Raw genomic sequence first — 14,923 nt, 5'->3', positions numbered from 1 at the left:
GACAGCTCAGGCTGAGCCGTTTGGAGAGGAGGGAGAGTAGATATGTTGGATAAAGGATGATGAAGATGGAGCTGCCACGCAGGAAGGAAAAAGGGAAGTAGTGAAGGACACATTTGTTGAATTTCTCATTCAAACTGAGATGCAAGATTTTCCTTTAATTTGTCACCCCTGTGTATTACAGGCTGTGTCCACCAGAGGGCAGTAATGGGTTTATTTCAGGCACTGAAAGAGCTTCGTTACATGTTGTGATACTCATGGAGTATTAATAATAATAATAATAATAATAATAGTAGCACCTTATAATTATACCTACACCTTAGACCTAATTAATTAGTTCTAATTTCAGTAATTAATTAAAACAACACAGTAAAAGATTCAAACAGCAGTGACAGAGAAAACGGCAGGATTTGGAAACAGGATGAGACGTAATAAGTTTTATATCATTGAAAGACAAAGAACTGAAAAATAAAAACAAGAGGAGGAATTTAACAGCGATAGATAGATAGATAGATAGATAGATAGATAGATAGATAGATAGATAGATAGATACTTTATTGATCCCGAAGGAAATTAGGGCATCCAGCAGAATGAGTCAATACAATATACAAATACAGATGTGCAGACGCAGATGTGCAACAATGCAGTGCAGTAACAATGATGATTGTATGTTCTCGTGTCATTGTCCCTGATAGAGAGCAGTTAGTCCTCTCTGCCACTGCAGTCAGAGTCCAGCTCCACTCCGACCTTTGACCGAGCCCGCCTGACCAACTCATCCAGCCTCAGCGCGTCTCTCTCCCGATACTGCCTCCCCATCACACCACCACATAGAAGAGGATGCTGGCAACTATAGATTGGTAGAACATCTGCAAGTTTTCTGCATCACAATAAAACCACAATCTCCGTATGTATAATTACCGCATTCTAAAATGTGTCCAAATCAGATGCTCTGTTTAAAATATCACTCCCACATGTAGAAAACCCAGAATTAAATATCTAAACATGGAGTATTGTAATTGCATGATTTTGATCAGGCGTTTATCGTAGCCACGCCCGGCTGGGGTCCTCGGTACAGACATTGCCGCGGTGCATGCTGGTTCCTTCCTTTCCATCCCAGCGTCGCTCTGCAATCATGGGTACGTCTCCAACTTCCCCCCAAACACACAAAAAAAGCGCTTTTTGCGGCGGTTTGTTACAGCGGTGCGGCTGTGAAAGTGTTACAGACGGATTTAAACGTGTTTGTGTCGGTAAAACTGCGCAGATGGTTAAAAAAAATCCCGTTTTTCGGGTCTTTGGAGTCGCAACGTGGAGCGGCCATAACGGCAAGCGGCGTGTTAGCCGCGTTAGCTCCGCGCGCTGAGCGGCCCCGGTGCGTTTTTACCTGCCGGTGTGTCTGTATTTAAATAACAGCTTTATAAACGGCTTTAAAGGGACCCCCGCCCGTGGTTAGTGTCGTTGATAAAACCGGAGGCTGTGTTTGAGCTGCCGGTCTGTGGTCTGAGCTCCTCCAGGCTCCTTCGGTGTTTAGCATAAAAGCTGAGATGTAATGAAGTCAGGCTGAACTGAAGTCCTGTCCTGATACCATCAGGTGGGTCCACCTTAAAGGACACCTGAGGAACCGGGTTTCTGTAGTGACCGATAGTTTAACGAATGCAACATGCGAGGGTCAATTTTTTTTTTTTTAAATCATCCGTCTTCCTTCCCCGAGATTAATGTCAGGAAATCCCGTCATCGTTTCTCCTGAAAGTATCAACAGCCAATCAGCTGAGGTGTTTAATCAGTATAATGTTGGCACTCTGATTGATGCAGGGTGCAAGGAAGCTATCAACTTGTTTTTTTATCACAAGGTCCACAACTTTACTGTTGGCCATATTATTATGGGTTGTTGAATTGTTGTTAGCCTGCTCTGTGATGTGTTGGTATGAGCTTTAGAGACACACCTGTGTGCCTCACTCACGGGTCTGTTCCACCTGCAGGTGTTTGTAATGTAACTCAGTTCCAGCTTAGGATAGAATAAAAAGCTTTTGTTGTCATCAAACTCAGAGTATGATGAAGATGCAGCAGCTGCCACAGTTCAGTGCCTTTTCTAATCAACTAAAAGTAAACCCAGCATGTGTGCACATCACACTGACCTTTGTTTCTCTTTCAGGAAAGTGTCGTGGTCTGCGTACTGCCAGAAAGCTCCGCAATCACCGGCGTGAGCAGAAATGGCACGACAAACAGTACAAGAAGGCCCACCTGGGCACCGCCCTGAAGGCTAACCCCTTCGGAGGAGCCTCTCATGCCAAGGGGATCGTCCTCGAGAAAGTGTGAGTACCATGACCCCAGCTGCAGATGTCAGGAAGGCATGAGGCCAATTGTGTGGTCTTTGATTGGCTCGTGATTTAATCCATCCCCATGTGGGACTTTAAAAGCTACTTTGGACGTTTAAAACTCATATTTGTTTAATACTTCTTTCAATTTGGCGTTTGATTGCTTTTAGTCCTCGACCTCATAAAGGGCCAAATGTCTGTGCGTCTTTGACTGGTATAGATTCAACTTTATATTTATATTTACATTCTTAATGTTTAGATATGACACTGGAACCGATATAAACTCAAAGGTTGCACCTTACAGCTCAAATGAAGCCGGTAACTGTTCCTGAGTCTGTTCAGGCTGAACCTAAAGAGCTTTTTGTGTTTCCTCTGTGCAGCGGTGTGGAGGCCAAGCAGCCCAACTCTGCCATCAGGAAGTGCGTGAGAGTTCAGCTCATCAAGAACGGCAAGAAGATCACTGCCTTCGTCCCCAACGACGGTTGCCTCAACTTCATCGAGGTAAACGACAGCATCCTGAGCGTGTGCAGCAGAAACACCGAGACAGGAATCTTATAACTGATTTCAGATGAGGGTCTCAGCCTTTATCCATTTTATAAAGTTAGGACTGACAGTTTGGATGTAAAGTTGGAGCTTCTGCATCTGTAAGCTGCAGCAAACAAAACTACAGGTGTAGAACAAGCCAACATGCATCCACAGATCTTATTTAATTTGCTCTTAGGTCCTTAAAAGTTCTTAACTGTATATTTTATCTGTGGTGTCTGCATATAAGAACGGTTTCCCCTCTTCTGACCTCTGACCTGCAGGAGAACGACGAGGTTCTGGTGGCAGGGTTCGGTAGGAAGGGTCACGCTGTCGGTGACATTCCCGGAGTTCGTTTCAAGGTGGTCAAAGTGGCCAACGTGTCTCTGCTGGCTCTGTACAAAGGCAAGAAGGAGAGACCCAGGTCATAAACTGTTGATGCAGAAAATGAAATAAACATGTTTTCAATTACAGCCCGTTTGCTTCCTGTGGTCATTCCATGATTTTTGTTGTAGAGGTTTCAGTGAAGACATGAATTATTGGAACAAAGTCAAACTGCTCTACAGTTTTTAATCTGAGGTGAAAACAGACTGTCTTCAGCATTTATTTCAGGCTGTTTAGGTTACATCATCTAACACACCTTTGGATACAGTACAGTAACTCATTCAGATAGCTGCTGTAACAAAAACTGAACATCATTTGGACATAAAATACTTTTTTTTTTTTTTTTTTTTTAGTGCAGGTTAATTCTGGCTCTGAGATCCCGTCAAAGATGAGCAGCAGCGGTTACAGAGATCAGAAATACTGCAAAATACACCAAGTATAAAGATGAGCTGGGACCAAACACAAGACACGTACACAGCAGTCAGTGGGGTTAATTTAACTTCATTATTTAATGATAAATATCTTAATGGACATTTGACAAAAAGGAACGACGAGCCCTGGAGACGAAGCGGTTCTCACCAAAAATCTGATTTCACTGTTTTTGTTCGGGCTGAATGTGGAACACACAACACATTTAAACATTTCATCACATGTAACAGAAAAATGTTGATCTGCTTTAAAGGCACAGCTAACGTTCAGAAACTAAAAGTGAACACAGGAACGAGCTGTGAGAGTAAACAGGTGTAGCTGACCTCAGGTCAGCAGGACAAAAGCCCCCTCAGCTCACGCGGATCTGATTCTGGGAACAGTTCAGTGATCTGAGGTCTGATTGGGTTATAGGCTGCTGCAGTTCAGTCTGAAGCACAAAGTGCTGAACTGAGAAAGCTTTATTTAGGGGCAGATCATTAAAAACACGCATTCATATTTAGGGTGGTGTTAATACAACAGCAGCAAACATCTGGAAACCTCTCAGCACACACGCTGCCCCCTGCTGGTAGAAGCTTTAGTTGCATTTTGCACAGGGTGAACGTGCTAACAAAATAACGTTGATCATGAGCTGGATCGTCACAGCGTGACACAAAGTCAGGTCAACTTCAGGGACATCAGTGAGGCAGCAGAGACCCCAACAAGGTGGGGGTGGTCGGCAGCCACAGACCACTGATCTCTCCTTCATACCTGTCAAGTCTCCCGTTTGGCCAGAAAACTGGTGTATTTTACCCCTCTGTCCCACCGTCCTCCTGTATTATTATTTTCTAGTAAATTTCCCGCATTTTAATATAAACTAGGCAAAGCATTAAAGTTATTAAGTTATTTCATAAAGTTCATTTGTAGTTCTTAACATATTTAGGGTGTTTCTTCTTCACTTTTTTGTCTCTCCAAAGATGTTTTTCCTCTCTCCTACAGCCTCGATTGCAGCTACATGCAAATGACCAATTAAGCAAATTAGTTGATGACATTATATATATATTTCTGATTTCACCGACGGAAAATCTTTCCGTATTTTTAAATACAAAACTTGACAGGCATGCTCCTCATACCTCCTGGCTGTTTTTTCTCTGTTTTGCTTTTTTGCATGTGTCCCTGTTAGTCCAGCTCCTCCAGGATGTCACATCCATATGTTTAGCACAGTCTCAAGAGTGCAGAGGAGATATGAGAAGATCTGGACTCAGCAGCAGGACCACTGTCGCACATTTATGCCAGGAGCACAACCAGAGCCCCGCAAACGACCTCCAGCTGACGACCTTCAGTGGGGCCTGTGTCACAGCCCAGCGCCGTGCAGCTCGACCGGCATTCACCTCAGAGCAGCAGAACCTGCAGGTCCACCACTGGAGCCCTGCTTTGAGCAATCTGAAGGACGAGGCTTGAGGAGCTTTCTTCAAACAGGGGTGCTAGAAAAACATCTAAAATCAGCTTTATGAGAAAACTAATGAGAACAGGGACCTCAAATTTGGGATGATCCCTGTTAAGAAGCATGACTTTCAGGTAAATCTGAGATGGACAGGTGTTCTTTTGAAATAAAGTAAGGCAGAACAGCTGACAATGAGGCAGACTGGTGGGTGGAGATGTGTCAGTGTAAACAGCTCCAACCGTCCTGCAGTGTCACGCTGTTTGTGTGCAGCAGGTAAATATAGTAACTGGTGTCAGATCTCCTCAGAGTGCACAAAGCTACAACACAGAGTGCGGCCCCCGATCCTGCACTCTGTCCCTGCAGGATTATCACACACATATGAGACGCCGCTGATGCACATGTGTTTGTGTGGTGAGTAAATCACACGTGTGTGTGTGTGTGTGCACGTGTGTTTGGAGTCGTGCTGTCCAAGCAGATCGAAGGAGGACGAGGAAGTGCTGGAGTTTTTGGTTTGGAGCTCTGGTTTCACAGACCTCCTCCTCCTCCTCCTCCTCCTCCTCCTCTGCCAGATTTCAGCAACAACAACTTTGACTCTGCAGGGCCTCCTCAGCCGACAAAAACAACGCACCTACACCAACAAGGTAAAGAACACAGGTGACGTCTGATCTGTGAGCTCAGAAACACACGATGGTAAATCAGAAATATTCATATGGTTTAAAACTGCTGTGGTGAACTCAGGCCTCCTTAATGTGCACCTGCTCTGCTTTTCCTTATTGTCCATCATGAATATGCTGTTACAGTGGTGCTCATATTAAACATGGACAACGTTTCTAATAATGAGGTCAGCGTATGTACAAGGAATCCAAAAACTCTGAACACTCAGCTCCAGGCTGTTTGCTCTACTCTTGGCTCTGTGTGATGTCACAGAGGGCAGGCATCCCTAATATGGTCGTCTCAGACACAGAGGCCCCGCTCACCAGTTGAAGCTGTACAAGCTTCTGTCCGTGTGGGGCAGCCAATCAGGAGAAACTTGGCTTAAAGGTGGAGCAGCTAAAAACAGCTTGTTTCAGGCAGAGGATGAACTGAGGAGCTGCACCGAGGCCCAGAACGAGATCTGAGAGGCCTGCACAGCTTCTCGAGTACACCCCAGAAATAAAAGTGTGACTGAAAATGAACATAATGGGTTTACGAGTACCAATCTTCTGCTCTCAGACGACTCCGAACCAAACAAATATGGAGGAAAGAAATCCCGAGTGTTCCCATGAAGGATCATTTTGAACTTTCAAGAGCTTCCAAGAATAGAAAAAGAGGTGGAACAATCCGTCTGCACTTCCTGTCACTGCATCCTGTGTTGTTCTTAGAGTACACCCTTCAGAGCACAGCAGTGCTGACATGGAGCTGAATTTCACCCGGTCCTGTTTCCAAACCTTGCTGTCAATCATCTGAAACTTTTGGCTCATGCTTTCGTTTCCTCCCGCCTCGATTCTTGTAACTTTTTACGTACATCTCTCCGTCTCTTACTTGCTCCACGATTGTAAAAGCGGAGGCCGTCGTGCTTTTGAGGCCGTGATGCCCAAAACCGTCCTCAGCCTATCAGGTCGTCTGATTCTGTAAACACTTTTTATTGGTTTTCCTTCCCTTCATCTTCTCCCCTTTACTTTGGCCCATCTGTTCATGTGTCTGTATGTCCGAACATACTTTATTCACACCGTGGAACACTTTGTGTTTTGTGCCATACAAATAAAGTTATTAAGTACAAAATGAAGCAGTAAGTTGGGTTTTGGGTGATTTTTAGGCCCGGGTAAGTTTTGATGCTTTTTGGCCTCCCGTTTACACGAAAACAGAATGAAAACGATGCTTTTTGGAAACGTTGGTACTCACACATCCGCACTATGGATGCGGCGCCTATAGCCACACTGCCAACTGGTGGCCTGGCAATAGGAACTGCAGCGTTTTCAGCATTTTCCCGTTTCAGTGTAAACGGAGACGGTTTCTGAAACGTCTCCGTGTAAACTCGATACTTTTTGGAAACAACAACGGTGAAATGACACGTGTAAACGGGGCCTTAGTTTTGCACTGATGTGTGTAGTTGAATGGCCTGTATAGGTTACCATGATAACAGGAAGTGCAAATATGCTGCAAGATTTTGTTTGCTAACTTTGGTTTAATAATTGCAGTTATTTATAACAATAAGTTACAAGGCATTTAATGTGGGTTTTGTTTGTAAAATTACCGGAGATTAAGAGGAAACTGTATTTGTAATAAGTCATGGAACCCGGAAGTGTACGAGAACAGTATCATCCATGGATCACTCATAGATCATCCATGAGTGTTTCACGACCCATAAAAGAAATACAGTTGTGTTCAAAATAATAGCAGTGCATTCAAAAACATGAACAAATCTCAGAATCCTTATAATAGTTTTTATTTACAGGCATTGGGGACACTGCACATTATATTCTAAATCAAAACATGAAGAAAAATGTATAAATCTTTTACAGGAAATGAAGAAAAATGAATGTTGGGCTGTTCAGTAAAATAGCAGTGTCTGCATTTTTCTTTATAAACTCAAATATTCACTTTATGAACTGAAAAATCTTTAGGAATCAGCATTCGTGTGAATCACTAAACTAATACTTAGCACCATAACCACTGTTTCTGAGAACTCCTTCACATCTGTGTTGCATGGAGTCGACCAACTGTGAACAGGTATTCCAGCCCAGGATGATGTGACAGCTTTCCACAGTTCCTCTGCATTTCTTGGTTTTGCCTCAATAACAGCATTTTTGACGTCACCCCACAAGTTTTCTATTGGATTAAGGTCCGGGGACTGGGCTGACCACTTCATAACTTTAATTTTGTTGGTCTGGAACCAAGATGCTGGTGCTTACTGGTGTGTTTGGGGTCTTTGTCTTGTTGAAACACCCATTTCAAGGGCATTTCCTCTCCAGCATAAGGCAACATGACCTCTTCAAGCATTCTGATATATGCAAACTGATCCATGATCCCTGGTATGCAATAAACAGGCCCAACACCACAGTAAGCGAAACATTTGAATATCATGATGTTTACACCACCAAGCTTCACTGTGTACTGCGGCTTGAATTCGGTGTTTAGGGGTCGTCTGACAAACTGTCTGGGGCCTTTGACCCAAAAAGAACAATCTTACTTTCATCAGTCCACAAAATGTTTCTACATTTCTCTACAGGCCAGTTGATGTGCTCTTTGGCAAACTGTAACCTCTTAGCACATGCCTTTTTTTAACAGTGGGACTTTATGGGGGCTTCTTGACGACAGTTTAGCTTCACACAGGTGTCTTCTAATTGTCACAGTACACACAGGTAACATCAGACTGTCTCTGATCAGCCTGGAGCTGATCGTTGGCTGAGTCTTTCCCATCCTGGCTATTCTTCCATCCATTTCAATGGTCATCTTCTGTTTTCGTCCACGTCTCTCTGGCTTTGCTTTCCATTTTAGAGCACTGGAGATCATTTTAGCCGAGCAGCCTGTCATTTTCTGCACTTCTTTATATGTTTTCTCCTCTCCAATCAGCATTTTAATCAAAGAACGCTGTTCTTTTGAATGATGTCTGGAACATTGTTCTCAGGTTTTCAGTGAAATGCATGTACAATGTGTGCTGGCTTCATCCTTAAATAACGGCCACCTGATTGACAGCTGTTTTTTCACAGAATGAATGACCTCACTGATTGGACTCTACACTGCTATTATTTTGAACACACTCCTTTCAATTAATTATTCAGTTACACACACTCAGGAGCATGCATCTCATGAATGTTGGCTCTGTTGGTTTTCTATGACTCTGCTACACCTACTGGTAAATTGTTTGCCATGTAGTAATATTGATTGAGCTGGTTAGTCACGTTGGACTGCTATTATTTTGAACACAACTGTACATGTCTGTGGACATCAGTACAGAGCGTGCAGACCGGAGGAGTTACGGTGCGATTCTGCAGGATTATTTTTTTCTTGCACCAGTTTAGGCAAAGAGCCTTTTCAGATCAAGCTCTCAGATCGAGATCCGAGGCCTCCTCAGAGCCGTGGCTGCAAACTCATCGTTGATCTCTCATTAACCGACAGCTTTAACTCAGCAGCGGTTTCACAGACAGAAACGTTCCTGTATTCGTGACATTCGTGAACTCTGACCTGAACTAAACACACAGCTTTCTTCTAACAGGACCTTTTATGCTGGCGTCATGGAGCTCAGTCGGCCTGGCAGGCAGCATGAGGCCGATGATGATGATGCAGCCGTTCAGTACATGATTGAACAGAGTTTCATGGAGGTCAGCATTCGGGAGCCGTTCAGAGTCTCCAAAACACGGGACAGCAGGAGGTCAGTGCAGCAGACGGCATCAGCACGTGATCTCATATTCAGCTTCATATTTTTGTTGTAGAAATCCACGAGAGCAGCTTTGCATGATTCACAGCTTAAAATAATCCTCATGGCTCTGTACCAGCTGTCTCTGCTCTCTGTGACATCACACAGCACCAAGAGTAGAAAAAACAGAAACTGAATGTTTTGCTTTAGTTTGTGTCATTTGGTGTTTTTTCCCTCCAGCAGGTCAGAGTCTGCAGACAGCAGCCAGATCTTCACTGCTATTAGACAAGGTAACAGAGCATGAATGATGTACTGCGTTTATTTAATGAGCTAAAGCTTTGCATGTTTATTGAACAGCAGTTTATTATGTGACTGATCAACTCCAGGTTCTGTTTTTGTTGGTTAGAATTTGTGTCACATCCTAAAGTTTCTCATTTTATGGTGAAATGGATCTGATCTTAAAGGATGCTGGGACAGGGTGGGATGAAGGCAGATGACCTCTGTGGCGCCCCCTAAAGGGAGCAGCTGGAAGAAGAAGAACTTTTTTTCTGATATGTGATCCAATGGTTTTGGTTTGGTGCTGCACACAAATCCAGCAAACATCCATCAACAAGGGTGGATGAAGGGCTTCATCTTCCACGTGGTTCTTTCTAGCAGGAAAAAGTGGATCTGAAGTTTTAGAGCTGAGAATGTGAACCAAGCCTGTTCCTCCCTCCAGGTAACGAGCAGCTCCTGAAGGACCTGAGTGTCAGACAAACAGAAGGGTTCGGACTGGCAGACAGCAGAGGTTGGACGCCTCTCCACGAAGCAGCAGCTCAGAGCAACCACAGCATCCTGGAGCTCACGTATAAGGGTTTGTGCCGGCCTCACTGACTCTGTGCAGATGTGTGAGAAGTGATGCTTATTTAAACTAACCTCACATCTGTTCCCAGCTTCAGGCCCAGACTCGGTGAAGTGTCGCAGTCTGCGAGGTCAGACTCCGCTCTTCCTCGCAGTAGAAGAAGGTCTCCTAGAAAACGCTTCCTTCCTCCTTAAACACGGAGCCGACCCGGACAGCCAGGATGACAACCAGGACTCCCCGCTGTTTGTAGGTAAGATAAGCCTCACCTTCAGTGCCAGGGGCTGACACCTAGCCTGCGCCTCATTTCTCTGGACTGCGCCTCTCTGCAGCGATCCGCTTAAACCGTCTGGACCTGGTGAAGCTGCTGCTCCTGCAGGGCTCCAGCGTGCACCAGGAGGCCTGCCACGGCCGCCGGCCCCTCCACGAGGCCTCGCGGTTGGGCAGAATAGAGATGGTAAAGGTGCTGCTGGAGGCCGGAGCGCGGCCCGACCCACGCAGCCACTACGGCCTCACGCCGCTGGCCCTGGCCGCCCAGGAAGGTCACCTAGAGGTGGTGCAGACTCTCCTGAAGAAAGGTGAGAGAAACCAGAAAACGGTCCGTTAGACGCTGGGAGTCAGCGTTTGGCTCAGCTGATGAGGCGTGCTGTTTGTCCCGCAGGCGCCGACGTCCTCTCTCAGGCGCAGGACGAGGCATCGATCATATACGAAGCGTCTGCATCCGGAAAGCCAGCCGTCATCCGTCTGCTGCTGGAATACGGCGCGGACGCCAACGTGGCCAAACACACGGGACACATGCCCATCCACCGCGTGGCTCACCGAGGACACCTGGAGTAGGTGTCTCATCTTTAAAGAGGAAACAAGGGCGCTTGTACAGATTAGAGGGGTCAGACTCGTTTTAGGCCACAGACGACCTAAAGGTGCATTTATGATGATGGGAAACAAAAATATCTCAGTTTCTGCATTACAGACAAATGCTGCAGTAATAAATCAGAGAAACCACAAACCCTTAAAACTACAGAAGAACTACTGACAGCTCGTTACCGGCTTTGTCCCACCCATAACTTAACCTAACCCCACCCATAATTAATCCCCGAAATTATCGTAAATACACAGAAAAACAACATCAACTCATTCAGTGGTTCATCCAAAGTGTTATTTAGGAAGCTGTGCTCACGTTTAAATATTGACTCAGATCACTGGAACAGTTCAGACTGTGTGTTTTTACACGTCTGGATATTTATTTGCATGTGTGTGTTTTATGTTTGTGTATATTTGTGTTTTTCTTTAGTGTGTTTGTAGAAATAATCTGTTGTTTGCTGTCAGAGCTCTGAAGCTGCTGCTGCCTGTCACCTCTATGGAGGACGTCAGTGACAGCGGGATGAGTCCCCTTCACTCAGCTGCTGCAGGAGGACACACAAACTGCATCGAGGTGTGTGTGTGTGTGTGTGTGTGTGTGTGTGTGTGTGTGTGTGTGTGTGTGTGTGTGTGTGTGTGTGTGTGTGTGTGCTCTACTGTTTATGGAGGCATTTCTCATGAATAAACAGCTCTATGGCAGCATGTTCGAACAGCTGCTTTCATCGGTGTTATTATTGTGTTATTATTGTGTTATTATTTTACAAACTTTCCCCTTCAAACTCCCATCAGGCCTTGCTGGACGCAGGTTATGACCCCAACTACATGCTCCATCCCTGGGTCCGCCGTAGCTACGATGATGAGAGGAAGTCGGCCCTCTTCTTCGCCGTCTCTAATAATGACGTGCCGTCAGCAGAACTGCTGCTGGAGGCCGGAGCCATGGCCAACCAGGACCCAGTCAAATGTCTGCAGGTACCCGCGTGAGCACAGGTGTTGATCTCGGGGGTTTATTTACATCAATAAAATCATTTCCATCGTAAATTGATGGAAAAAGGAGCAAATTTGCCAAATTTTTGTGACATTAAGTCTCTGAGGAAGTTTCCTGGGGGGGGGGGGGGGGGGGGGGGGGGGGGGGGGGGGGGGGGGGGGGTGATACTCTGATGTCTCAGATAATGTGCCCCCCCCCCGTGCAATTAGAACCTGAGCTCATGAATGTGGGCGTGGCTTCCTTAAAGGGTTTCGTACAGGTTTCATGTCCTGAGCTCGGGATGAAGCTGCAGTTGCTGAGAAAGTAATTCCACTGCTGTCTGTGTTTTTAAGGTTGCACTGCGTTTGGGCAACTATGAGTTGATAAACCTGTTGCTGCGGTTCGGCGCCAACGTCAACTATTACTGCCGGATAAACACGACACACTTCCCGTCAGCGCTGCAGTACGCCCTCAAAGACGAGGTGAGGCGCCGTCTTTGTTCAACTGTTTCTGCTGCAGAGCCACCAGCTGTGCTCACGTCGGTGTGCGTTCACGTTTGCGTCAGGTGATTCTCCGGATGCTGTGTAACTATGGCTACGATGTGGGGCGCTGCTTTGACTGTCCCTACGGGAACAAATCCCACATCCCTGAAGACTACGAGGGGTGGAGCAACACCGTGATCAAAGACACGATGGTAACGTAAAGGGTTAAACACAGGCTGTATATGAAAGATGGAAGTCAAATCTGATGCCACCAAATAATTCATAACCTTCTGAGGTCAAAGTCAGCTCAGAGCTTTCATCCACTCGTCACAGGCTTTAAAATCAGGGTCATTTTTAATGATGGTGCTGCGCGCATCTTTAATAACTTTAAAAAATAACAATCTGAATTTATTCTGGATTTTCTCTGATCCATCCAGGCTCACCAGTATGTATAAAGCCTCAAATAAATATCTTTGTGGTAGAATCGGTGGATAAGGTCATTCCCAAAGCCGGGTCTGAGCCGCGAATTTAAATGAACTCCACCAAATCTGCCAAGAAGAGCTCTCACTTATCCAGAATCTTGTTGGTGGTTGGGACGGTTAGCCAAATATTAGCGGGGGTGTATGTTTGACCCTGTGTGGATCAGAGGAGCTCTAATCCTCAGTTATTACAGATGTGCTGCAAAGAGAAACCATTAAAATGACCCTGATTTTAAAGCCTGTGATGAGTGGATGAAACCTCTGAGCTGCAGGTGAACACCATCATCATCATTATTCATATTTTCACTGATGGCCTGTTATAAACATCTCCAGTTATTCTTCTTCATCCTCTGTGCTCTTTAAGACCACCCAAATTTACACCAACCATGCCCAGCTCACCCGTGCTGGTGCTCCATTGGTGTATTCGTATAACGGAGGTCTCTGATTGGCTGTTTAAAGTGCTGTGTGTAATATGTGTATTTGTATCCAATCAGTAACCTCCCATCTCCTTATCATCAGTGCGATCCTGACCCTGCAGTCTGCAGGTCAATAAGTAGATTATTTTAATGGTTCTCCAAAGTCAGAGATTAAGAAAATCCCTGTGACGCAGATCGAAGTCACATTTTTACGTCCCCAAAAATCCGTCATGTTTCCTCCAGGTTTGAGGTTTCAGGTTGTCCCACTCATGAATCGGACCCTGAGGGTCACCTCTCTGGTTCCTGAAATAAACCCGTAAAGCTCTTCTGTTTGTCCGTCAGTGCAGTTCTGCGAGGTGATCACCGTTTCCTGGCTCAAACACCTGTCAGGTCACGTGGTTCGCATCCTGCTGGACTACGTGGATCACGTGGCCCTGTGCTCCAAACTGAAGGCGGTCCTGATGGAGCAGCGGCAGTGGGCCGACATCTGCAGACTGCAAGGTGACTGAACTCAGGTGGGCTGCATGTCTTCGCTCAGAGCGGATACCTGAACTCACTTCGCTTCCTCCGCTGCTCTCCCAGAAAACGCCCGCTCCCTGCAGCAGCTCTGCCGCCTGCGGATCCGCCGGAGCCTCGGCCGCCGGCGGCTCCGGTCCCCGGTCTTCATGAGCTTCGTGCCGCTGCCGGCGCGGCTGAAGGACTACATCCTGTACCGGGACTACGACCTGGAGCTGGTGGAGCAGCACACCAGGCCGAGACGATAAACCAAAGTTATTAAAGTAGCGATGATTAGTTATTTACCTGTGGACAACGTGTTTCTGAGCAGGTGTGAAATCATAGTTTATCCCCAAACTGGCCAAAGAAGGCATGTGTTATTATCCACATATAACACATTAAATAACTTTAGATTAGATAAGACTTTATTAATCTCTTTGGGAGTTTTCTGTCAGGGAAATTAAAAATGAAATAATATAAAATATCTGCAGATTTTAAAAAACATTTAAAATGTGCAGAATTTTTCTGTTTTTTATTTTTAGCGATTTCCACATCAAATATACAATCTCTGAATTTATTTTAGTTTGATTGGTGTCTTATAATCACATTTTTATTGGCCAAAAATCAAACATTTGTTTTGGAAAACACAGCATTAAATCATCTTTTTTGATGCTGCATGTCTGTAAATTTGGGTTATTGCATTAATCAAACAGTTTATGGTGTTTTCTAGTCTTTAATTAGGGTGATGTTCTGACCTGATCACAGTGGGTTCTCTTTAGAACAGCACAGAGTGAATTACACATCTACAGTTTTCCTCTGTCATTGTTGTCTGAGTGAATTTCTCATGTTTTTAAACTTTGTTTTGAATAAGAACTGAATATAATTTACATATTATGGGCTCAGGCAGCACAGTGGCACATGGTTAGCACTGCCTCACAGCAAGAAGGTCCTGGGTTCAAACCCCCCCCCCCCCAGAGTTAATTGGTGATTC

At 45.3% G+C, this 14,923-nt stretch overlaps 2 protein-coding genes across 2 annotated transcripts; both read left to right on the top strand.

The window, feature by feature from the left end:
* Nucleotides 1-1,053: 1,053 nt before the first annotated feature.
* On the top strand, nt 1,054-3,304 carry rps23 (ribosomal protein S23). The gene is made up of 4 exons (XM_030729313.1): nt 1,054-1,133; nt 2,147-2,306; nt 2,690-2,810; nt 3,116-3,304. Exons 1-4 carry the CDS (start codon nt 1,088-1,090, stop codon nt 3,260-3,262), a joined length of 474 nt encoding a protein of 157 aa, XP_030585173.1. The 5' UTR covers nt 1,054-1,087; the 3' UTR covers nt 3,263-3,304.
* A 2,079-nt stretch (nt 3,305-5,383) lies between these two features.
* Nucleotides 5,384-14,383, top strand: asb14a (ankyrin repeat and SOCS box containing 14a). The gene is made up of 13 exons (XM_030729296.1): nt 5,384-5,475; nt 9,260-9,415; nt 9,644-9,690; nt 10,119-10,253; nt 10,333-10,491; nt 10,571-10,816; nt 10,900-11,071; nt 11,565-11,670; nt 11,886-12,065; nt 12,414-12,542; nt 12,626-12,754; nt 13,785-13,938; nt 14,020-14,383. The coding sequence occupies exons 2-13, from the start codon at nt 9,279-9,281 to the stop codon at nt 14,199-14,201; spliced, it is 1,776 nt and encodes a 591-aa protein (XP_030585156.1). The 5' UTR covers nt 5,384-5,475; nt 9,260-9,278; the 3' UTR covers nt 14,202-14,383.
* The last annotated feature ends 540 nt before the right edge of the window (nt 14,384-14,923 follow it).

This window comes from Archocentrus centrarchus, chromosome 5 (assembly GCF_007364275.1).
Source record: "Archocentrus centrarchus isolate MPI-CPG fArcCen1 chromosome 5, fArcCen1, whole genome shotgun sequence".
Taxonomy (NCBI): Eukaryota; Metazoa; Chordata; class Actinopteri; order Cichliformes; family Cichlidae; genus Archocentrus; species Archocentrus centrarchus.
This window is presented reverse-complemented; position numbering and strand designations above follow the sequence as displayed.

Coding starts and splice junctions, on each gene's coding strand:
- asb14a (XM_030729296.1), top strand. CDS start 9,279: ATGGAGCTCAGTCGGCCTGGCAGGCAGCATGAGGCCGATGATGATGAT. Junction 12,066..12,413: donor ACCCAGTCAAATGTCTGCAG/GTACCCGCGTGA, acceptor TGTGTTTTTAAG/GTTGCACTGCGTTTGGGCAA. Junction 12,543..12,625: donor AGTACGCCCTCAAAGACGAG/GTGAGGCGCCGT, acceptor CGTTTGCGTCAG/GTGATTCTCCGGATGCTGTG.
- rps23 (XM_030729313.1), top strand. CDS start 1,088: ATGCTGGTTCCTTCCTTTCCATCCCAGCGTCGCTCTGCAATCATGG. Junction 1,134..2,146: donor GCGTCGCTCTGCAATCATGG/GTACGTCTCCAA, acceptor TTTCTCTTTCAG/GAAAGTGTCGTGGTCTGCGT. Junction 2,811..3,115: donor GTTGCCTCAACTTCATCGAG/GTAAACGACAGC, acceptor TCTGACCTGCAG/GAGAACGACGAGGTTCTGGT.